At 39.4% G+C, this 25291-nt stretch overlaps 1 protein-coding gene across 3 annotated transcripts; it reads right to left on the bottom strand.

Annotated features, from left to right (window-relative positions):
* Window position 1: 1 nt before the first annotated feature.
* On the bottom strand, window positions 2-24451 carry LOC129203257 (transmembrane protease serine 7-like). 3 transcript variants are annotated; one of them, XM_054817464.1, is made up of 17 exons: window positions 23603-24451; window positions 23131-23299; window positions 22328-22452; window positions 21302-21369; window positions 20064-20245; window positions 19930-19968; window positions 18948-19164; window positions 16332-16468; window positions 14773-14870; window positions 13638-13750; window positions 12644-12777; window positions 8738-8845; window positions 7513-7632; window positions 6700-6883; window positions 5729-6000; window positions 3967-4103; window positions 2-1348 (listed from the first exon to the last, which is right to left on the bottom strand). In XM_054817464.1, the coding sequence occupies exons 1-17, from the start codon at window positions 23681-23683 to the stop codon at window positions 1190-1192; spliced, it is 2343 nt and encodes a 780-aa protein (XP_054673439.1). In that variant the 5' UTR covers window positions 23684-24451; the 3' UTR covers window positions 2-1189. The 3 variants fall into 3 exon arrangements, 2 of the variants coding, with proteins under 2 accessions (XP_054673439.1, XP_054673442.1); XR_008575969.1 differs by having other exon boundaries at window positions 1216-1348; window positions 5820-6000; XM_054817467.1 differs by lacking the exon at window positions 23603-24451 and having other exon boundaries at window positions 22592-23248.
* Window positions 24452-25291: the final 840 nt, after the last annotated feature.

Here is a 25291-nt window from a genome sequence, read left to right as displayed (position 1 = left end):
AGACATCTCTGGTTTCAATATAAGGAAAAGAAACTAGTGCCCTTAAATGTGTACTTTAGTTAAACGGGCAAGTTAGGCTCAGCTTTACAAAAAGAGGAAACTCCGAGGTACAAATGTAGTTCTGATTGCACCTGGGGATTAGAGTTTGAGGCACAATCAAACAAATAAAACGTAGCCACTTCCATTTTTACCACACATTTATTAAAAAGGAAGATGTGGATGAGTGACTAGTCATTAAAGATACTAACCCCCCTAAAATATAGGCTTTGAGTATAGCTTATGTAGTAAGTTTGACACAAGCATCGGGGCTGGAGGGGGGGAGATACCCAAGAAAGGAAGGAAAAGCACTATCCGTGTTAGATACAGGAATCTCATTGCATGCAGGTTACAGTGCTAGCTCATTCCAGTGTTTTCCCCACATGCTGCCAAGGTGGGTCTAAAACTAAACAAGGAACACATATTTATATATGGTAGAATAAAAGCGTGCTGTGTGGACAGCAATTACTGGTATTCAAATTGCCAGCTTCATTTTTATTTTTTTTTTTAATACATTAAAGGTAAAAGCTAAACCCTTCCAAACACTGAGCCCAATTTTAAGACCATCTAGACAGGTCTTTTATTAAAGTGAATACCAGCATTCTTAAGTCCCATGAACAGCTTTGGAAACCTTAAATCAGCTAGGTTTGGGCTGGTCAGCTCATCAGGAGATTATAATTATCAAAGCTACATTTACTGCGAGAGTTAAAGGAGTGTGGCTGGCATTTCGTCTTCTACTTTCTTTGAGTCCAAGGATGCATCCAACCACATAAATCACTTTTCCTTTTATGTCCCTTTCAATGTAGCGTGGCCATGTGGGCACAGCCCAGGAAGGGATCAAATGGGATGTGGCCATGAATATCCAGGTATGTGTAAGTGGAAACATATATAGATATATAGATAGGAAGGGAGATGGAAGGAGGGGAGAAGGTTTGCAAAAGAAAGATTTGTCTGGATTTTTGTTACAGGTTCTAATCCATTTTATTTTGTTGTTAAGGCAGTGCTGTTTCTGCTGCTGGGGATAAGGAAGAGGAATCTGAAGTTGCTCTGAATCTGAACAGTTACTGCTAGCTGAACAACAAATGATAGATGATAGACTACTGTAGGAAGCAGGTTGCGTAACGGAGATGATCTGCATTTTCTCCTTGGCACATCAGTTTGTATTCTGATGAATCCAGTCATAAAGTGCCGTCACCTTAGCGTACACACCAGGACGATTGCGCCGAGCACATCCTTCACCCCAGCTCACAATGCCAGCAAGGTACCATCTATTTCCCTTCCCTGTGCAGGCCAAGGGACCTCCAGAATCTCCCTAAAATGAAGGCAGTTCAGCCATTAGTGCACACAAACGCACACATACCCACAGAGCACTGTAACAAAAGTTAGGTTATTTAAGGACAATAAATACCTGCCCCTCTCTTTCTCAAATTACAATTTAATATTAGAATCTTATTTCTGGATAGAATGTACCCAGCTAGAGGTCAAATTTATTCAGTTTTTTTTAACTTAGGGAAGTAGCACACTTATCAATAAAAAGCAATGGCAAGAAGTAGTTGAAAAAATTACTCATTGCTAACGTCCCATTACAGGATTCATAAAGCAACTGATCACAGGGATGGAAAGCGGGAATTCTGCTACCATTTGACCTTAAATTCTTCACAGGTTGAAGGCAGAACTCTTATATTGTGTATTAAATAGGAAGAGAAAAATATCACTCACTCGCAACCAAAAAAAAACCCAAAACAAATGCCAAAACAAAAAACAAACTCGGCACAATTAAGTATTTTCAGCAGTTTCATAATCAAGACTGCGTCTACGTTCACAGAGGAAGAAGAAGGAACAAAGACTAAGGAATGTGCAAACAAGAACCGGCTTCTCAAAGGGAACATGCAGGTCTGTACAGCAACTTAGAAAAGTAAAAAAACTCCCGTTTAGTTCAGTTCACAGGATCAAAATGCATTTGGGCTCACAAATGCTTTGCGTCTTTCATTGTTTTAACCTTGTATGCCTTCTGCGAACGGTCCGGTTCACAGAACTCTGAGCAGTTAGTTCCGAACGCCGCTCCTCTCTGCAGCTGTTCCTTCTGCGTACGAGGCAGTCAGCAGCCTCCAGGCTGACCCTGGGGTTTATTTGCTGCCCCCAGCTGAGGCTAAAACATGGAAGAGGTCAGAAGGAAGCCACGTACCGAGAAGAGTAACAATAGAAAGCCTTCATCATCCAACCAAACAAAATTATCTAGTGATAAGAAAAGAAGCCAGAACAGTTCTTCCTCCCTCTCTCAGGCTGCTGTCGTACCGGCAATTTTGATAATCCCAGAGGCTGATCTCAAAGCGACTTGAGAAAGGAGGCTGAGTAGCCTGGCCAATTACACAGCCAGTTCGGAGAGACCGAAGGGGCCGTATGCCGGTGGAGAGAGGAAGGATCCTAAAAAGAGGAACCAAGACCAAAGAATGTCCTAGAGTAGTAAGAAAACAGAGTCTGAAAGAGTAAATGCTTCATTTCTCTAAGTATCACATCGTCTAAAGATGAAAGGTGCTTGGAAGCTTCACATGATCTGCGCAGTACGTGCACAGTTTACGTGTCCGTGAAGAAACGAAACAAACCAGGATTCGCACAAGTCTGGAACCGTCGTAAAGGGGTTTCAGGTGCTGTGGACCTGAACTGCCAACATCCTTCCTCTCTAGCACTGCAGAGGAAACGTACTAGTGACAGAAAAGGAAGAAGTAGCTAAGATGCTACCCAGACTAAGAACTTAAAGACCCAAAGAGCCAGCATGCTAGGACTCAAACACAGCATGCTACGTTGGAAACCAGATTGACCAGTATGGTATATAGCCGAAACAATTAAAATGTCCATCTGAAAATTCAAGGGCATTTCTTAAGCAGCACAGTTTTTTTGGAGGAACGTCAAGCCTCTAAAACAACACGTTTTGCAAAACAGTTCCAAGGTCCAAGGTTACACACAAACTGCCCGTGAAAAATAATAATTACTGGAATTAGAACTTAGAGAATGCAGGAAGAAACTGCAAATAGTCTATTGTGTATAAAGAAGTTTGACCCATTAAGAGCTATGATGTCACAAAAATTATCCTATACATTAAAATAGTGACATTTATATATTACAAAAAAAAATTTATATCAGATTACCACAGTCTAAAATCAGTAAGACATTTCTCTCCCTTTACACAGTAACTGGTGTAATGACTGTGTTTGTAATTTTGATATTCATCATAAGTTTAAATACTGATAAAGTACACAACTAGTCTAACAACTGGGAAGGCAGAGTCAAGACAGTTGAAGTATGCCCAAAGAGCAGTTTCTGATTGTGTGTGTAAATGAACTAGGTTGTACAACTTATGATACCATGATGTAATCAAAACTTGTAATTCTTCACATGAATGAACATATGAAACTAAAAGGCAGCATTGCAACTGCATTTACCAAACCTAGCTTACCTTTGTCTTTTGTACTTCTTTGTAACTGTAACAATACATTACTCATCATACTGTTGCAGTAGCTTATTAATCCCACACCCAGACACAAAAAAAGGAAAAAAAAAAATCAGCATGAATGGCAAAAATCACAGATAGCCCCCAGCTTCCTTTATCCTTACATCTCCGTTCTTTTATAGGAAATGTAGCTGTTGAAGAGGAAAAAGAATTCTTTTTGGCACATTTTACCCCTTGTCCTTGCAAAGCAACATTTCTCAAGAGATTCAGAGATTATCTATACCAAATTTCCTTCCTTATTTTGGACAGCCTTTTTCTGTCATGTTAAATTAACTATACACTCGATACCTCTCACTCTGTTACTAAGAAAAAAAGAAGGAAAAAAAAAAAACCAAAACAAAAAATGAACAATGTACAGCTCCGAACAGTTTTGCAATGGAAACAAATATTCCTTTGTAGTTTTTCCACAATTTCCACATTACCTGGCATGCATCAATGCCACCACTAAGATTCCCAGCACACAGCATACGTGATGTGATACGATCATCATACAACTTGTTGCAAACACTTTGGTTAATTATTCTCACTCGAGCTTCCTGCAATGTTTTGGCAAGATGACCTAGGAAAAATACAAATGGCATTGCAGAGGTTATGGTGGTACAGATTTGTAACAGATACCACTTGTAAAACAAAAGATAATTGCTCCAAACTCAAAATCTACCCAAGTGATGACAGGAGAGTAGTTCCCCTCCCTTCAACTGCTGCATGCCCTCAGCTTTTGAAAGCTATTGCCTATACTACCCTCTAGACATAGAGGTCCCTATGCACCACCTTTCCATTTCCTTTGTCTTTGTCCTTATGAGCTTGTTCTGCCAGAAAGTAGTACAAAAAGTCATGCAAATTATGTGTATAATACAAGATACCACACAGTGTGACTGATTTTGAATGCCATTTCAAATTATGCCCAAAGCTTTTTGTTGTTATGTACACTATGGTTCTACTCCAAACATTGTCCAAGTCCTACTAAATGAAATTTCTACATTCTTTTCCATCTTTTCATTTCCAGGGAAGGAGCTGAGGAATAAAGCTGAGAGGGGAAAAAAAAAAAATTAAAAAAAAAAAATCAAGCCCTTAAGTCACAAGTGATGCTAAGAGCTTAATTCTGTAGTATAGTATTGGCATAAGGTATCATTGCGAGCTAAATATCTTCAGTCATGTTTTGGCCCAACAGCGAACACAACCTTTTCAGTACCTGGATGATCAGAGGAAGTGATGGGTTTTGGTTTATTTGCTCATTCAGCTCTGAGGGTGGGTTGGGAATGAAACAGGTAAGATAGAAAAATATGAGGTTTTTTTCACATGCCATTATATTGACTTTTAAATATTACCTGCATCATTTTGTTAAAAAGCAAGACATTGTAAGAAGACATCAATTGCAAAGCCATTTGCACTTCATTAGCCTATTACGTTATTATCTAGATTTAAATCTTTTTTTAAAAAGGCATATTAAGAAAGCCAAAATTACCATAGCATATGGCATCTGATCAGACACGAGGAACTAGGCAATTGTGGGGACCACTGCAATGCTGAGGATCTGTCTAAGCCCAGGTTTCAAACCTGGCTCCTGTTTAACGCTGAGACAGGGCCAAGATCCCATGGGGTCCCCCACCGCCCCCCCCCGACTCTGTTTGCTCTTTTCCTGCCACCCCACTGCAGCATGCAAGGTGCATCCGCTGCAGCATCCAAACTGCACAGGCAGAACGCTTCGCGGGGCATACATTAAATTGCCTTTGGTTAAGGCAGACAAAACAAAAAACCCTCCACAGTATTTTTGCAATTATTGCTGTTCATGGCCCCATATTGTCAAACAGTCTTAGAGACAAATTCTTTCTCTGCAATAGTTGCAAGTCGCTGTTTTCTTTACCTGTCAGATTGCTTATGACCTATTCACCAGGTAAAATGAGCCACGAGCATGAAAAGGGGCACACTTTTGTGAATCTATAATCTTTTCAACATTTGCTTTCCAACGGTCTGTGACACCCAAGTACGCATATTGGCACTTACCACCTGCCATCCAAGCAAACATTCAGAATTCACAGGCTGTAGCCAAGGGGGCATTTTCTAGCTTTTTACAGACCTACTAAGTAAACCGCAGGTATTTTCTCTTATGACTATAAATATGTTATTGTTAGAGTTTCAAATTAAGCCAAACTTGCAAGAAGTATATCCAGGAAATGAACATACTATTTTCTTTTATGGCTCCCCAGCCAGTTACATAGCAGACAGTTCCATAAACAAATACTCTAGAGGTGCTGGGTAAACAAATGGGCTGTACCAGCTCACTGAAGAATACAGGCGTCTCCATTTCCAGCAGGGCAATGTCATAGTCTGAGATAGATTGGTCATACTGTGGGTGGACAATAATCCTTTTGACTGATCTCATAGCTACACGATTGCTCTTTTCACTAATAGTATGTAAGCCCATATATGCTCTCCAGCCCGAAGGAACGGAGTATCTGTAAAGAGAACGTTTTTAGAACATCCTATTGGAAAGGAATGCAGCGTCAGTTCACTCCATTTTATCTACTTTTCGGTATTTGATGAGATTCATCAAAACCAAAGTGAATGGAGTACAATACCACTTAGGAAGATAGATAAACTATACTCTCTGTCTCCTAAAACATTAAGTAATGGTTTTACTTACCATTTTGAAAATAATAATTTCCTGGAGCTACAAGACCAAGTCCTTGCAATGCACCATGCTTTGGAAGTCAGAAAAGTGTATTATTAAACTCTATTTCCTCCTTGCCACATCTAAGAGGTACGTCTCTTCAATTTACACTACCTAAACTGAACATTGGTGAGTTTTACACTCCACTGATCAATAAATAGCCCTTTTTGTGGGAGAAAAGGCCATAGCTTTTGCTTCAAAAATCCCTGCCTTCTAAAAAAATGGTGTTTAACCTAAATCTCACAAAACAGTGTGTTTTATCATGCAGGATATGCTGGCGATGGAGGCAAAATAATTACTTCAGATACTTAGACCTTTTGAAGCCAGCAGAATACAATATTGAGGGTTCATGCAGTGACATCATGTCACAGAGTTATACCCTGAATCAACTTCTCTAGACAAGGAACAGCTACTGCAGACTTGAAAGCAGCACTGTAAGGTTATTAAACTGCAAATACTCTGTGACAGTATAACTTCTACATACCTCACAGAATCAGAATCCAGGAAGCAATGGGCGGCAGATACGAGCCACCTGTTGGAAATAACAGATGCACCACATACATGGCCATGTGCTCCCATCTGCAAACTTGCTTGCCAAGGCCACTTTCCAGATCTTGCATCTTCACCTCCAACAATTCTGTTTTTCTTAAGCTGGTGTCTTCCACAAGCTAATAGAAATAATTGAATAAAATAGTAACGAAAAGACATAAGGTCATTTCACTTTGCTATGCTTAATACATAAACTTTTATCCATAGACCTCAAAGTTGTTGGAAAAAAAGGTGGTTTTTTACTGTGCAGTTCACAAAATGGTAAGAGTACTTGCCCATTTTCACTTAATGGGCAGGTCAGGAATAAACCTATCATTGCCTATCCTCCTTTACAGCTTTCTAAAGAGGTTAGTAAGTCAAAAAGTCATTTAAGCACAATTCTAAGGTGAGTTGTTTCCAAAAGTTTGCTTGAATAAAATCTCATATCTTTTCCCCTCCTTACATACACAGCTCCTTGACTGCATTTCATTCAGCTCAAACAAGCACTAGGACCTACCAGCTTATCCTGGAAGCGTGCATTGCTTGAAATAAGTCACCATAGACAGAATGGATCCGTGGATTTAAAATGAAACAGTGGAAAATTCGAGACAGATATTTTCATATAGATGTTACCAGGAGATACGTTTTTTTTTTTAAATTCACATCTGATTTAATCAATTCCTAATCCAATAATGCTTGGCCATAGCACAAATTCCTGAGTTGGGAAACCAAGTCAGTAACTAATTTTTAAATAAAAATGTTACCACACCACAGTTCATTTCATCAGATCCATCTGCACAGTCTCTTTTCCCATCACACTCAGGATTTGGTTTCAGTAAGCATTTTCCATTGAGGCATTTGTACGCATAAGGGGAACAACTTTTGTAGGCTGAAATGAGAGAGAGAAGATAGTGTCACATGCTTGGAGCCATGGTTTCAAATCGTTAAAAAAAAAAAAAAAAAAAAAACCATGGACGTTCAGCCTCCTCAGTGAAAGTTGTCCAAAGCTACACATCGCAGTCTGCTTGAAGTTGTAGCCTGTACTGGTGTAAACTGGTCTCTCTATGGAGAGGGGACAGAGGGAACATTCCACTGTGATTAATGATCTCACTAATTCCAGTCTCCACTGTGCATGAGGAAGAAGACAGAGGAGCCTCCAACTGTCCTCACTCCCATTTCACTTAAATCTAACCAGAGCAAGCTAGGCTTCTCAGATCTGTTGTTTTACCTTCACCAGCACTACTGGCATTACAAATTATAAATCTTCACGGCTGATATCATCTGGAAGTCAACTTTTTTGTTTTTAAGTGAAGATTTAGAATATTGTGGAAGAGGTTTATACCTCCCCTCCAATAAATTTTTCGCTAAGGACTATCACAGTTTACCACATGGGAATCCTGACAGATCTCAGCAATAGGCTTCCATGACTACCATTCTTATTATCAGCTGTTTATAGTGACCTCTAAACAGTGGGAATGATTGGTTTTTCAACAAACAAGGACATACTCCTAGCTACCTCGAGCACCTAAGATTCAAAGCAAGGCAAAAATTATAAAGGCAAAATGCAGCAAGTCACTAGGGAGACGTGAGTAGTACCAGCAATGTCCGTAACCGTGCTGGATATACAGTAAAGAGACCATGCACGTGGCAAAAGGCAAAAATCCCAAAACTGTTGTGACTCTCTCCCTTACATTGTTTGTTACTGATCTGGCAGCAGTTGGGGGGAAAGTGGTCTTCTAACAGGATCATCAGCAAGCTGCGGTTAAGTCATCTAACTAAAAGCACTTTCATCTTGGATATTGCTTCGTTAATTTCTTGTTTAGACTCTCCCAAGAACTAGTTATACTCTGCATATTTTATTTTCACTGTAATGACACTCGTACTTTGTGCTATCAAAAAACATGCAGACATACTACATTTATCCATTAAAATAAGTATGTTCTTGCTTCTACCATCCACCGTCTTTTGGAAAATAGCTAAAAATATATACTTACAGCAGTTGTTTCCAGCACTGTCCTCCCCACAGCTGTCATCGTCTTTACAAGTCTTATACTGATGCTTACACTTCTCATCACCACAGTTCAACTGTTCTGAATTACAACCTGAAGAAAAAAGGTCCATAAATGTTTTGTAATACAAATACCTGGCCAGCAGCCATGTGCTACACTCCCTACCAGAGGCCACCTTGATGTTATTGTGCCAGACATTAGTCTACCTTGGTTTCGACAGCCTCCAGTGGCAGAGAGACTTGTTGCGTTACCTAACTTGTGCTGCGCTCTCTGACCTTGGGTTACTTTCTGGTCACTCTTTCTGGCATCTCTTCATTGTTCCCTATTTTCTTTGATGTGCAGTGCCCAGTGTGGATACAGTACTCTAGCTGAAGCCTTCCCACTGGTGACTGGGAAGATCTTTTCAAACTCCTGTCTTACATCCTAGTGTGACACTTTAAAAAAAAAAAAAAAATCAACAAAACACCAAACAAACACAAAACACACATGGAAAATCTTATGACTTTGTGACTCTCAAGTCAGCTTTTGAGGCACTATCACCCCCCAACCATCTTTCAGCAGAAAAGCTACTTAGGCAACTCGCATGTATATTTGATTACTCAAGTTCTGATCTTGTCTTTATTGAATGGGATATCATTTTCTCCATACACATTCTCCAGCTTGTCAAGATGATATTTATAAATACATCCCTCTTAAATACATCTCTCTTTCTATTGTGTGGCACTTTTGCTATTTCATAAACATCTTCTCTAATCCACCCTGTAGATCACCAACAAAAATTATGCTGATATCCCATAACAGATACTGGCAGAATGACAATAAAAATATCCTTCCATTTTGGTAATGAGTCATTGGCAGTCATTCTCTGGAAACAGTTTTCTATATTTTTTTCTAACCGTGTTTCCTTTACTTACTGATAAGTTTGTTACACAAGACAGTGCCAAAGTACAACTTCTCTATTTATCCTCTCACAGCAGAGAACAAAAACAAAATAAAAAACTCCATGCTGATTTTTAATACCTTTTTCACTGTTTACAAATAGTTTTGTTTGACTACTTATTGCTTAATTTTTTTTTCTTTTTTTTTTGGGGGGGGGGTTGGGGGTTGGTGAAGTTTAATTTGTAAAGATTGGTGTGAAATTCCCTTCTCATTTTTTCTGTTCTCCCACTTCCCTAGACTTTTAGATCTTCACCCACATCCTTCATGTGATTTTAAAGATAATCATCAATAGTTTAGAGATAATTTCAGCCAGTCTCTAAACTTCCTGGAACAAGCTGTTTACAGGAGAACACAAACAAGAAATAATTGCCCCACCACTATTTAATTCATCACTACCATCTGAGCAGCCTTTCCAGCCTTCAGACTGATTGCTTGAAGGAATGCATGTTCTATGTGCACATCTAAGAACAAGCTACAAAAATTAGAAATTAATGGCGCTAGAAATGCTGTTACAGTCTAAATGCAAAACACAGGACTGTACCAGGAATAAATATTAAAATGGCTATTAAAAACCAAAGCTAGTGTCATTTATGAACTAAATTGAATTTTAAAAAAGGAAATTCTATCTTCACACAATCTGCTAAAGATTTTTATCAAGCAGTCTGAATTAAATTAATTAATATTCACCTAAATTGACTTAAAAATGAAATTCACATTCACTGCCTCACTCTAAGGGTTGAAAGTGATTAGCACAGATATGTAATTAGTACCAATAGTGAACACCTCTTCAGTTTGTTAAGGTCATGTATTTTACACAGGAGCATTTAAGGAGGGGGGAGAAAAAACAAACAAACAATAACAAACCACAAAGGAAGTCAAAACTAGGCATTCTCCTTAATATTAGAAATACAAATTCCCTGACATTAAAATGTTGTAGAAATTCATCTCTGTGCTACCGCACTCCAACTTCACGTCTGATATGAATACGTGCTTTATCAAACACTTTTCAAATCTAGCAATTTCGTTATGAAACAACCTTTCACCAAGATTTTGTTTCACTTAAATTAACAGCTAGTATCAAAGCTAAGGTGTTTCTTTGCAATGTATCAAAAATGTTTGTTCTCTTCCACTTTTTCAGATGTGTCAGGGGGAAAAAAAAAAAAAAAAAAAGAAAAAAAAAGCTGATCTGCGGAAGAATCAGTAGCCAAAAAACTCCTCTTCCTGCCCAGGTCAAGTCAACTTAAAACTTTTTGCCCTGTAGCACCACAGGCAAATTAACAGCTAAATAAGACTGAAGGACCAAACACATATGTCCCACATTTATTTAATCGATTCCAATGTGGAGTCATTTAGCCCTCTTCGCTGCCTCGCATGTGACGCGGGTGGGAGGAAAGCAGCCGCTCCGCAGCCAGCGCCAGCTCAACGCGGGAGTCTCTCTGCCTTCTCTGCACCATTCCCCGACGTTATTCAGCTGATGGCTGCCATTGGCTTTCCCGGTCACCACAGAGCAGTGCCTGTGATTTTTAATAGCCGTGCTTTGGTAGGCTCCCAGCAGTGGGAAGAAGCTCATCTGAGGTGGGTGGCTGCAGGTACTAAAGATGTGGGAGAAAATTAATTCCCTCCCCTTGCTATTGCTACAGGCAAGGCTGTCGTGGAAGATCAGTGCTCTCAATACATTCTGCTGTCTCAGGTAGCCCTCCAGAAATGCCTTTACTGTATCGACTTGATACAGACACCTCACAGCTGATCTAGCCCTCCTGTTGAGTCTTAATACGGATCCTTAAAATTGTGACTAAGGAGTGATTACGTGACTGAGCCATCTGCTTGCTGGCTCAGTGCTAGAAATGGAGCAGAGCGCACAGAAAGCAAAGACCTGTACATGCAATAAAGACTGGGGATTTTTGCTGTAGAAAAAGGTATTCTTAGGCTTTGACTCAGCTCTGAACTGGTTTTGAGGCAGTAACCATAGGACACTAACTTTTTCCAGTAGAAAGACACACACATTTGTGGAGAAAAAAAAAAAAAAAAAATCCCTGAAAATATCTGAGTCCTGTAGAATGACTGACCACAAAATCTGCCGCTTATTTCTAATGAAAGGCACGAAGCAAGAACCTATACCAGAGATCTTAATACATAACTACTTCTAAGTCAGCAGTGAACAGAACAACACTCAGTCAAGCAAGCCGAGGATCTGAAGGGGTTTCCACAAACTGAACTGATCTCTTGAAATCACAGAGAACTTTAGCTACCTAAACGTTAATTGGATAAAGGAAAGAGAAAGCATTTACAAAAATATATTGCAGATGTACCTTTCCTAAGAAATATCACAAGTAAATATGTCTATCTCCTGAAAATCCCTGTTCCACCCTCTGAAAGCCCCCCAAAAATCTAACACTAATGCTTCCCAGAAGTGCCTGGGGAGTCAGGAAAGGGCTATAAGAAACCCAGTCGTATTTCCAGAACACCTGCTAGCAAGGGGTCTTCACTGACTCTTACTGAAAACTTAAATACTTTGTCTAAACCTGGAAGCTGATCCAGAGCACTTTGAGTTGTGATTTTTAAAGAGAAGACTAACTATTAGTGGTTAACTCCTGTTGGCAGAAGAGTCATGCCTGGAGGTTCTCTGCCATGCTATTTTCATGTTGCAGCTCGGCTATTTTAAGACATTAGCAAAATGCCGAATAATTAGATCTACAGAAACTGGGAAATTTTACTTCCCACTTTACAGAAGTGTTGTTAGAAGTTAGAAAATAAGAACCAGCTTCTAAAAGCATATTTTATCTAATTTTGTACATCTATTTGTTCAATTAAATACATAATAACATTTTAAACATTTGCCTCTTGCAATTGGTTTAAGAAAAAAAGGCGAGTCGATTGTATGCGCTTGGTCTGTCAAGCATGGTTTCTCAGAGGTTTCTCCTTGCAAATTAAAGTACGTGCTTATTCACTTACGGTCTGTGTGACTGAAGGCTTTGTATTCAATATAAAACCCTCTGTGGGTGACCAGTTCATCAGAGTGGAAGTTGATTGCGACAGAATAGCCATATTCTCTGATTCTGTTGTTTTCTGAAAGAGCTTTGCAGTATCTGGCAAGGCGAAAGTGAGAATAATTAATTTCTAACCAAACTGACCACTACTATCCCGCTACCTCCCTTTTTACTGAAGGGTACCAATGCCAAAAAGCTTTAAAAGAACACGATAAAGATCAGCTATTTTTTTAGTGTTAAAACAGCCCAACAGAAGTATTAGAAAGCCTATTTACAAAAGCCGTCCACTCCACAACTTTGCTGGGACTGGCAGACTTTGAAACACAATACAGCAAGGTGATCAATGTCAGAATCTACCTCTAAATACAAACCACTTCTAAGCATGCTTGATTTTGGATTTCCCATTTGGGTCTGCAAAACCAAAAGGCTACAAATCCAACAGCTGTTGATGGTTTCAGTGTGCTCCTCTCAAGAGACAAATCACTCTGAATACCATTTTGTTTTGTGTTTTAAGCACACACATTGCAATTTGTCTTTGTGCAATTTTTCTTGTTTACAGAAAACAATTATAATCACTGAAGAGTAAGTGGTATAGAAAATGAAACTTCAGATGACGCAAGCTCTTCACCCATGTCAAGACCATTGCCAGGAATTTACAGTTCAACTGCAGCTGCAGAAAATCCTGCAGTTTTCTCTATCATTACTCTTAAGGGGAACAACAAAGGAAGTAAATGCCTAACACTGTAGAAAAAGCAGGATGCTTAAATTAACACCATGACAAGTGTTCAGTACTGGGGCAGGATTAAGAATATTGTTGTGCTGAAATTCAGTGGAAGCATGCCAATTCTTGTTGAAATGTATTTTTCTGCACTGGAAGTGGCAAGAAGGTATAAGTACAGTATGTTATGCAGAACATCAAAGTGCAAATTAATATGTCAGAAAATAGTGTATTTACTCACCTAACCCCATCAATTTCTAACCAGTCTTTATCACATTTACTGGACCCTGGAGACTTCTCCTGAATTTGTATTACGAGGATTTTTAATGACAGCTTGTAGCCAGGCAAAGGTGCCTAAAAATAAAAGGATAAATATCCCGACACATATATCCACAAAATGAAAAGGCCTGTGCTTCTAAGATGGTAAATCTTGTTTTACTTATTATCAGATTGAAAATACTGCACTTATGAGGCAAATCAGCACCTTTGAAGGACCAAAAAAATCTGCTATTTTAGACAGGTATAGAAAACTTTTTAGGGCCAACTTTTGCCGCACTGTGTCAGATAAAGGAGCGTAAGCCTTCCTGCAGCCAGCACAAAGCACTATATCTGAGGTTCACGCTATGTTTGTACCGCCACATGTGCCCATAGTTTATGTTAATTTCAGACATCTATGGTAGCCGGTCACTCGACTGCATTAGCTATGACCTCTCTGTTTTAGAAAGCCTTTTGATTCCCTTTCTTGCATATAGATGAGAGGTTTGTGCTACAAGCTGCTAATAATTTTCATTGAGCAGGTGAAGGGTAGAGCTTGTTACCAACACACAGACATGAAGAACGCCCTTTTCCAGGGAAAGTCAAAAAAGTAGTGAAATGCTTAATGGAGCAATAGCTAAACACACCAGGAAGTTGGTGGAAATCATGAGCAGATTCTAAGTCCTGCCAAAGGACTTGCTGGAAATCCAGAGCTGAATTTCTAAGCCAGAGAAGGTCCTATTTCTGTAGAGTTCAGGGAAATACAGTGTGGTATCCATCATATGAGGCGCGATTTACACGACCATTTTTTCTTTCTGACACAGAAGCAAAGCCCTGATTATTAGCAATTTGCTCTGGCTGCTAGGAATTGTCATCTTACCCACCGCTTTTTTCTGTCATGAATAATACTTAACCTTTTGGAAGCTGGCAACGTTTCCTTCTCACAGCCGACACTTTTACACAGATCAGGAAAGAAACGGGTGCCTGAGAAGAAGTCAGGTGCAGTGCTCTTGGTATGTTTTCCCTTCATTTCACCCACATCGAAAGCCATTTCTCCCAATTTTATGTCTATATCACATAAAGCAAAGTCATCACTACTCAGAAGACTTCCCAGCACTTACTCTGATGATCCAGCTGCAGTCAATGTTTGGTGGGTAGTAACTTGGGTAATAAGGGGAACTCAGTGTCCCGTTCCAGGAAATACGATGACCACCACACACTGGGAGAGAAATATATCAGCAAGGAAGACTGTTATCTCAGCTGGGCTGAAGTGCAGAGCCTACTCCACTTGCTAGGGCCCTTCTCTACGTACAGAGCTAGAAGGATGGGTTGTGACAGTATTAAACTCGGGTTTTGCCCGTATTAACAGAAAATCATGTAATTCCACTTCCCCATCACCCTGAATTTCTCTTATTTTTGGATCAAATTACAATTAAGGGTAAGCACAAAACACCTCTGAGTGGACTTTTTAAAAAAAATGTTATTTGATGGTAAGTGGAAAAAGCAATTAAATGCAGACACAACAGACCTCCCCCTTCCAATTTACTTCAGACCTTTCTGTAGACATTTTCAAAAATTAAAAAGCAATCAGCCCACTGAGATGAAACTTTTGATTAATTTAATGTAAACCAGGAAGTTTCTGTGTCAGCTCTCAGTCTGAAAATTCATGCCACATTTGAGCAGTATCTTTGAGGTTTTATTTTCCACCAAGAACTGTCCTAGATACCCAGCCCTTATTACTGCTTTTCATTTCCTTTAGGTAACATAGTGAATGCAAATATGAATATAGCAGAAATTAAGACAATTTTGAAAATCAAAAAAATTTTGTGGCAAAACCTAGGCTATACATAATTCGGAGCGCCCATCTTCAGAACAATGAAGCAATTCTAATTTGTAACAGGCATGGGATGAGTATTTGCTTAAACAGCATCCAGAAGGACGTAAGCTGAAATGTGTAAGCTTTATCCACATGCTATCCCCTATGATTTGTTCCACAAGTTAAAAAATAGTCATGTGCTTAATTGTCAAAATTCTTTCACTTAGACCTTTACCAAATAACTGTGGCTAAACTTTCACTTGTGAAGCCCCTATCTCTCCCTGTAAAATACTACAGTTTGTCATTATTCAAAATATTTCACTAATCCCCCAGAATTCTTGCAAAATTCATAGTACTCCATAGGTTTGAAATATACATCTTAGGTCTTGAACACACTTTTCTTATACAGTTAACTACACTGAACAGTGCTTTCAGAAAAGGATCAAAGACATATTAGCAGTAAGCGTTTGCTCTTGTTTTCCATTTTCATTAAACATGCATTCTCCGAGCTGGGGATAGATTGCTAAAACGGATAAAAGTGCTGCTCTGCCAGTAGCGCTATCCGGCTGGCTGCTCGGCTGCCACTGCTCTTGAATAACAGCGTTACCTGTGTAGTAGGAGTAATCTCTGAGAAAGATGACTTGGGCAGCAATCAGGAGACAAAAAAAATCTCCCAGACCAAAGGAAATTCTCTATTCTTTATGCAGTTCTCAGACATTTTTTTAAGTGTGGACCAGAATGACAATTCCCTGGATTTATATGCCGACATTGCCTACCCCCAGATACGTTCAGGCAATATTAACTTTTTCAAAGGGAACAAGAGAAATAAGTGTGCTTACTTCAGATGGTTGTTTAATTACTTACTGATTTTAGGAACAGCTTGAAAGTGAGCTTTTAATATGTTGCTTTCTTCTCTTTGGTCCAGTGAGAAGGTAAGCAACATTACATTACTCGATGAAGTTAAACGTACAACAGGAGTCCAGGCCGCAGGTCCACACCATCTGAAATATTAAAAAGATTGCATAAAAAAAAAAAAAAGAAAAAAATTATTTCCACATTCCAGTCATCTTTGTTGAGAAACTGAGCAAAAATAACACTGATCTGGTCATCTGTGTTTCAGAAATAATCCCCTGGCTACCACTTCCCTTTTATTCTTCCACTTGATTGACACTACACAGGATGCTAGAGTTTCCCAGCGTTGAGGCACAGCCGCTCAGGGCGAACATCACAGATATTCTTGCCTAACAGGTGCCCTGGAGTTTTCAGACCTGTAGAAGCATCAGAAAGGCGGTGCCAGCCGCAGCGGGTAGCACTGAAAAGGCAACAAGTGCCAGTGCAGCAGTGTGGTGCAGCATCTCTGCAAGAGAAAACGAGCCCGAAGCATTTCCAATCTATTAACGTTCAGCTTGGTTTCACATGTCACAAAAGCTGTCGAGCCCCGTGCATGGCAACTATTTCTTCTCATTGTTCTTCTTTTGTTTAAATAATGAGGAGTTAATTTATATCTTGAAGCTTGAAATACTTACTATCACTTGTAATTTGAGATGCTATTTCTTGCACCTGCAAATTCACTCTTATATTTATTCCATTTTGAAATGCATTTTGAAAAGTAACCAAGCTTTCTCTTTTCCTATACACAGCAAATAAAAACAATTAAGATCAGATCTCACAGTAAGACAGTATTTCCATCACACCCCTGCACCAAGTTCTTCAACTTGTCACTGAGATCCAGAGTGAAAGCATTAAAATCAAGTTTTTGAACCTTAATCTGAAAGTAGTCCTCTTCTGCTTTTAGCAGGCTATTCCCTGCTCCCATTTCATGTGAGACACTGCACCGTAGATCTGCGGTTTGCTTCTCTTTTGCAGACATGATTAAATCCTTTTTATCGTAATACTTGTCAAATCTTTTATAAAATGAACAATTTGAGTCCCCTCCCCACTGCCACGTGGAAATCTTTCAGCATCTTGGTCTTCTACCCAGTTGACGGCTTGGCTTATCTTCTAGCTGTACCTTTTGTCACAGTATCATCAGAAAAGCAAGGCAAGCACATATGAGACGAGTTGCCCACGAGACACCTACTTTTACAGTACACCTTACAACCTCAGCATACTGACTCTTTAGTATTTGTCACTGAACAGCTGTATTACTGCAGTTTACAGAAACCGGTGAGAATCGTTTTAGTCACTATGTGTGATCCTAGACCTGGACATCAGGGAATAACGGCTATAATACAATAGTTCCTGGCTGTCACAAATATCAGAGACATTATTATTAGTTTTACTGCATCTGTCCTAAGTATGTGACTACCTGCTTTTAGCTTAAATAGAAAATTGATAGACATGTGCAAAACCCACACATTTGTTAGGCTGGCAATAAAAGTAATCAAAGAAGTCAACTTTTCTGGAGGTACCATAGTGCTTTTAACATCATTTCAGTCACCAGATTCCTTTCCAGTTCTTCGACAGCCAGGCATCAGTGCACATTCTTGAACTTTCTGTCTTACAGCGTACTGCATCAATGTTCTCTGAACATGTTACTTCTTACACCTGTGTTGGTTTTGCTAGCTTCCTGGTTCTTTCATGCATGTGGCCGACTCTACGTTTCTGGTTCCTAAAAAGCTGAGCCGTTGCTAATAGCGCACAATGGAGTAACAGTCCTGGCAATAACCCGTAATCAGCAGCAGAGAAGAGGCAGTCCAGCATCAGGAACGGGTTTCTCCATGTTATGCTGCAATCCGTGTCTAACTCCGTACAAAACCCTTGTGCCCACTCCGTGCCTGGCTTTCTGACAGGCCACCGACAGCGGCAAGCTCTTGTCACTTGTTGCAGGAGGAGAGAGAGAAGTCTGTTAATAGAGACTCATTTAGGTACTCAGTTCAAGTAACTTAAAGCACTACTAAATAAATGCGTTTCAGACAGGTTAATGGTGGATAACGCGTCCATGCATGAAATTTGACTCTGGAAAGTGGGTGCACTGTGGCCACTGAAAGTTACAAGATCATTGATTTTATTTATGCAGACGGACTACACAGTGGCTCTGGGGATGGAGCCTTCCATAGGCACAACATCCCTGTTACGAACAGGGATTTGCCTGTGACCGGACTGCTATAAAACATGTGTATTCTAAAAGTAATAGAATACAATATTCTAAAAAAAAAAAAAAAAAAAAAAAAATTAAAAAAATTAAAAAGAAATTAAAGTCTGTATCACTTTGAGTTGTGACAGTAACTGCACAAAATCAAAACCAGTAAACATTAGTCATAATGTAGAACAAAACCCACAGGAATTTATAATTCATTGCAGAGGGAGGGGGAGGAAATAATATGAAAGATCTTTTTATAGCCTTATACAAGATTTTTAATTAAGTTGTATTTCGAGTTTTACATTTTGGAAATCTGTTTGATATCATTTTGATATCGCGACAGTTTCAGAGAGTTTCTGTACAGCTCAATAAGACATCTTTGTTCTGTACTATCATACCTTGTAATGATCTTGTTCTGCAGAGGAAGAAGGAAATCATATGCTGACAAGTGGTGTGATGCACAGCTCTCTGGAGTGACACCATGCAAAGCGATAACTACCAGTCTCACCACATGGTTAGAAGGAACTCGCAGCCTCCATTGATAAAAAGACTTTTTGGGATTCATCAGAGTCAGAGTCCTGTTGTTACCCGGCTTGGCATACAGGTCAAAGGATACTGCTATACAAAAGAAACTAGATCAGTGGCCGAAAAACTGTTAAGTTGAAAGATAAATGAAGTTATTGGGTAAAATTTCAGAAGAGGCAGCAACAATCACCTACCCACGCTTCTCAACTACTCTAATCTCCTCTTCCCTTACTTTTACAACCCTGTTCCCTTTTCCCTACCAGGCTGCATCACGTTCTCCCGCTCTGGCCAAGGAAGCACAATGCCCCGTCACCATCTGCTCGGCGTACGGTCAGCAAGCAGGAGGGGACTTGGCTGCAGCTGCTACCACCTCTGCTTGAAACCTAACGCTTCCTTTGCCATTTTCTCTTCACCCCCTCCATACAATGAGGACACGAAGAATACGAAGCCAATCTTGAGGTGTGCTTGATATGGAGAAACCAGGCAAAGTGATTTAAAGCTCTACAGTATTTGACTGATCCCTAACTATGAATAACCGAAATTATCTAGTCACAAGGCAAATAAATTATGTATAATTTTATATAGTAGCTTTTTAAAAGATGCCAAGAAAAGGAGCCACAGCTCATTGCAATTCAGTGGGAACTATTAAATTTCAACCATTCTAGTCAGAATATCAGAATAAAAGCTGTAAGGCATTTTCATCTCAGCCTTTATTTGAAGCACAGGCCAGGGAAGTCCCTAGTCTGATTTAGTTCGTAGGCCCTAAAGATAGAAGAATAACTGCGTAACTGTCATTTTTATGTTACAGAATTTTTTCCCCCAAAGTGATATTAGCTGGCATTGAAGAATAATTACCTGATTTTAGCATCACATCATATTCTGCAGAATCTGAAACTGAAATTTAATAACTATCAGCTACACAAGCCAAAGACACAAACTGGATAAAGAAAATAGACAGAATAGGTATTAAATGACAGGTACATTGTTACCAAAAAGCTCCATTTTAACGAGATCAAAGTCTTCCTCCCCAGAAGAACCCAACATGTGAGCTGCTTGTTTACTACTGATTTTTTTTTGTTCCACTGGGGTTAAATTTTTAAGAGAAGCAACCACATCTTGTGGTGCCCAGAATGTATTCCAGTAGTAGGCTCGAAGTCCAGACTCTCCTTCACTGTGGAGGAAAAAAAAAATGCATCGTATATACACTCTAATTAGTATTTTGGACATGATTTCCACTGGTCTGCATTTTTTGTTCACGCAGTTTCACAGCTAGTTGAACTGCTGTGCACAATGCTGCAGCTGAACACAGTGGCAAAAAAAGCTCTCCTGTTTAACAATTGCTTTTGCTATACAGTAGAAATGCTTCAAAAATATGCTGCTTAAACAGTAACACAGTGAGGCTGAAAACTACATCTCACAGAAAATCCTTGCAATAATTTTTCCGGAATTGGATATTTCCATCCCTGCTGCGTAATTATACGCTTTTAAGACTATATTATGTATCTAGACACTTTTAAGACCAAATGTGTTCTAGATACATTTTCCTTAATATTTTTAATTGAGTCTCACACCATATGACAATATCATTTTATGTCCATACGTTGATACAAGATTTCACACAATTCCTGTTAAAATAAATAATCTATATGTGTGCATATACAAAGTATTACTTAAGTGATTCAAAGAGACAGTCTACCACACTTTTCCTTTCAGAATGAGCTATGGTTCGACCTTTTAGAAATTTTCAAATCCTGTCAGGATAGTAATAGCCATCTGCTCAATGTATTTATGTTTCTCACCAGGAGCTTAAGTAGGGCACCTTGCCCAAAATTATATCTTTAAGTTTTGTTTTGAGAAGTTGAAAAGGAACTTCATTTAAATAGACAAATGCAAAATAACATTCTGCTAGTGGTAGAGAAAAACCCCGCTGAACTGGGATTTCAAAAATAAAAAGTAGATGAATAGACTACAAAGCAACCCATAAAACCAAGGCACAATTAATCAAACTTTTATTTCTCTCGCCAATTCTACAGGGCCAGACAGAAATCACACTATTAGCCTAGCTCTTAGCTCACATACTTAAGTGCATTTCTGCATTTTGCATTCCCTGTTATAGACATCTGCATATTCCTCTGGATAACTAATTTAAAATGCATGAAAAAAAAAAGATAAGACAATCACAATTGAATGTCTCTAAATTTATACCACATGCTGGAACAGAACCTACCTGAAAGCAGCCACTACAGACTTCAGGTAGTACTTTCCCAAGGAGGAAGACTCATATGATTCTGCAAACTGACAGTTAAAAAATGGTAAAAGAAAATGTAAAAAGTGTTACATCAACACTTATCCCAATATCATCTCTTATGCTATAAAGTATTTGTCTTATTTTTTCCTTTCCCCTTCCTCAACCCCCTCCCATATTACAAGCATTATTCATCATTTTCACAAAATATAACAAATAAGCATCATAAACGTGTGTTCATTTCCACTAAAAAAAAAAATTACTTTTAAGTCACATCATATTTCAGGACCATTGAGATAGCTCTTGATAATTAGCCATGAAAAAGAAGCCTTTATGAATACAAAATTTACATTTTTGTTTCAGTCTTTAAATTTCCAGCATATAATCTGGACATAAGCAACTTGTATTGGCTGTGCACAAAGCAGCTTTGAGACACTAGATTAGCTCTTGTGGGAAATACAGTCTAACAGAGAACTGCTTTGTGCTTAAGACCGCTGTTCACATGTACCCAGGAAACAGTATTGATCTCGCAAATAGGAACTCACATAAGAAGTGCAAGAAAGCCAGCATTGTTGTGGGGAATAAGGGAAGACAAAACAATACAAAAAAAGTTAGTTAAGCATTGAATTTGAGCTATAATTACAAAAAAAAAAACCACACACACAGAACAACAATCAAAGAGAAAAATGTAGAAAGGAAGAGTCTCTAAGTAAAACAAAACAAAAACCACACTCCTAATTCCTTTAAGAAGAAGAATTTGTCCATAACCTTGAATGCCCCAGGTTTTATTACCTAGGAAATGTTGGCCTTACCGTGAGACACACAACGCCAGCTGCCTAACTACATCCCTAAAGCTGTGCACCACCAAGGCACTTGCTAGCTTTAAACTTACTATATTGAAGGGGGGGAGGGGGGGGGAAGGTGACTAACTGGGGTCTTCTCCTCATTGCCAATCTGATTCTGTAATAAATATTTTTTAATTATTGCTATACTTATGTGGGAACTTACGTAATTTTGGATTGCTTCTGCTTGCAGGAGGAATTTCTGTGACTTTGGATCATTGAAGTCATTCGTATATGTCAAATTAGGAATTTCTACACTTCCACCAATATAAATAAAGGAGAAAGCTGGAGCTGAGAAAAAAAAAAAAAAAAAAAGGATAAAATTAGCACACCTAATAACATTACGGGAAAAGCTTCCAGAACAAGAGGCTTGCGGAAGCGTGTGTTTGTCCTTGGCATTGATAGGCATTAGTTCTTAAGAGAAACACACCATAATAGCCAGAGTGCTGAGTCAGTCCCATTGCTAGACTAATGCTCAGAAGGAAAGGAGAGGGATGAGGTATAGGTTCAGACAGGCATTTCTACTAAGAAGATTTAATTGTTAAAATTCCATTTTTTGCAGTGCTATCTTCCCGGAGAGATATGATTTTGATGGCTGTAAGTTGAGATCTAGGAAGGAGCATACATAAGTTAGGTAATTGTTCTGTTTTGAAAGAGTGAATAGAAGATAGGCAGTTAATTCCTATAGGTTCTTGGGAAAGGTGACAGTTATAATAACGACGGTACTCACAAGCAGAGACAAAAAATTTGGAGATAAAATACATACCTTCATTATTCTTGTGCAACTACCAATCATTAATTTTTATGAATTTTGTTGCCTTAGCAAAGAAGTTAAGGAGAAGGGAAAGTCAGTAGCTTATTACACACATTACGTGCTCAGCTGCTTTGTGCCGAGCTTTTCGTGCTAATCATTCACACAGTGCGAAATACCCATCCCATCCAGATCATGCTGGGGAGAGGAACACTTACAGAATGAGTAGTGCAGGACTAGCATGATCACTGTAACTGTTAAAGAAACTACAGGTAATATTCCTAGAGGCCATCTCCTCCAGAAACACAGCCTCATCCCTTTGAAGAAGCAGTACTTCTGACATAAACCTCCTAGGTAGGACGGACAGTAGCGGATACGCAGACTTTCCTAAAGACAGACACGGAAAGGCATCACTTAGATGACACAAGAAGAGCTGTCATACCATAGCTTAGCATATTTGCCCTCTTAGTTTTTAAAGAGGTTTAAATTAAGAAAATATCTTTCACGTTATCAGCTATGTCACATATGAAACCCACATGCTTGCGACATAGGTTTCAATCTATGCAGGCGAAGGGGAAAAAATGGCTATCGCTTTGGTTAGGAGCAATTAGCATATGAAGAGCAGATGTCAATGCCCACCGGAGTGGGCAGAGAGACCCTTTCCTGTAAAGCTCGGCCGGTGCCTCTTACCTGCCCTGCAGTCTGCTCAGAGTCGCACGGAGCTGGTATGCTGCACACAGAAACACCGCTGGAGGGGAAAGCCCCTGTCATGACGCCTTGACAAATGCCTTTTAACAACCCGAATAACAGAGTCCTAAATGAACCTCATTTCTTAAACATCACCCAGAGGAGCGCACTGCTCTCTCCGCCACGCACACCAGGCTTCTCTCATTTCACCTTTGCCATACCGCTGGAAGCTGGAGCCAGCTGATCGGCAAGAAAAGAAGGTGGGGAGGAAAAGTTAACCATCGCTGTAACTCTTTGTTGTCCTAACTGGCTACATACCATATGGATCCCATCAGTTGAAAACAGATCAGCTACCCCCTTCTTCCAGAAATACAAGAGTAGGAAATAATTTAGGACACAACGCAAATGACATGCGAGCAATTTACAGGTAAAAAGTCCCAGAGAAAGGTAAATGAGACAACTTCTGATGAACACCTGCCAGAATCCACAGAAATATTTGAGAGAGAAGAAATGCATGATTCCACAGACCACCTGAATTTTCCAGCCTCAAGCCGGTACCACAGGATAAAGGTAATTGCAAAGCAATTCGTGTGCACATTTCCTGTTTGAAATTAAAAACAGCTTTAAGTCAGCAAAACAACAGGGTCAGGGCATTCTGCATGTAAAATAAGAAAAAGCAAGTATGTGTGTGGGGAAATAACGTGTTTTATACATGCTGAGAAAGAGAGCAAGCACAAAGAACAAAACAGAGAAAAACAGAACAGGCGCAAGAAACCTCAGACCCATAAAACAAAAAGGGAACAAACAAACCCCAACACAGAGATCACACAGAGACTACAAAAGGGATTAATCATAAGGCAATCCTCACAGCTCAGGAATGCAAACTACAGCTGCAGACAGACTGCTTTGTTCAAGTCCTCTTTTTTTCAACAGCCTATCTCTGCTGCACACACAACCTGCTGACTGACTGATACTTTGCCCCTTCCTTCATGGAAACGAAACCCACAGAAAAAGCCGAGAGGAAATAAAACCTCTTTTGCAACCTCTCTAAAAATTGTATCAGGGCTTTTTAAAAATTACACACATTCAGAGAACTCAATTCCATAGAAGTATCTCTCAGAGTGTAGAAGTATCAGTTTTATTTGGGCAAGGACAAGATCATTGCAACAACATGAATCACCCTATTTGCTCATCTTGTTCAGGTTGCCTGAAGATAAAAAATTTAAATTCTCAGGTGGACTAACTTGAACATGAAGAAATTAAGGCAAGAAATAAAAGAGTTAGTAGCTCCAAATCATCCAGTTAATTAAAATGAAAGCTTCCATGCTTAAATGCAGGACTTCTGATCTCCAAAAATGAGGGCCCCATGGATTTGAGAGGATTGAGTTCACTTTCTGCAACCCCCCCTCTCCCTCTCTGTCAGCTGTTCTTGGTGGACAAGGTAGGGAAAAAGTAGTATTTGCAAGAGTACTAACAAGTTGGTTGCTACTTCATAGTTACTACTGAACTGGGCCATACACATCTCAGAGGAAATGACTAAGACTTAAGCTCTGACTGTAAGTGGTCAATTGTATCTTCAGCTTCCCCATCGACGACTGCACATGAACTTCGCTGGCGCCTGGAAAACAACCACAAAGTGCCAGAAGTTTATTACTGCACCTCCTCCTGTGTCTCCAGACATCTGCACAGAAC

Source organism: Grus americana, chromosome 1 (assembly GCF_028858705.1).
Source record: "Grus americana isolate bGruAme1 chromosome 1, bGruAme1.mat, whole genome shotgun sequence".
Lineage (NCBI taxonomy): Eukaryota > Metazoa > Chordata > Aves > Gruiformes > Gruidae > Grus > Grus americana.
This window is presented reverse-complemented; position numbering and strand designations above follow the sequence as displayed.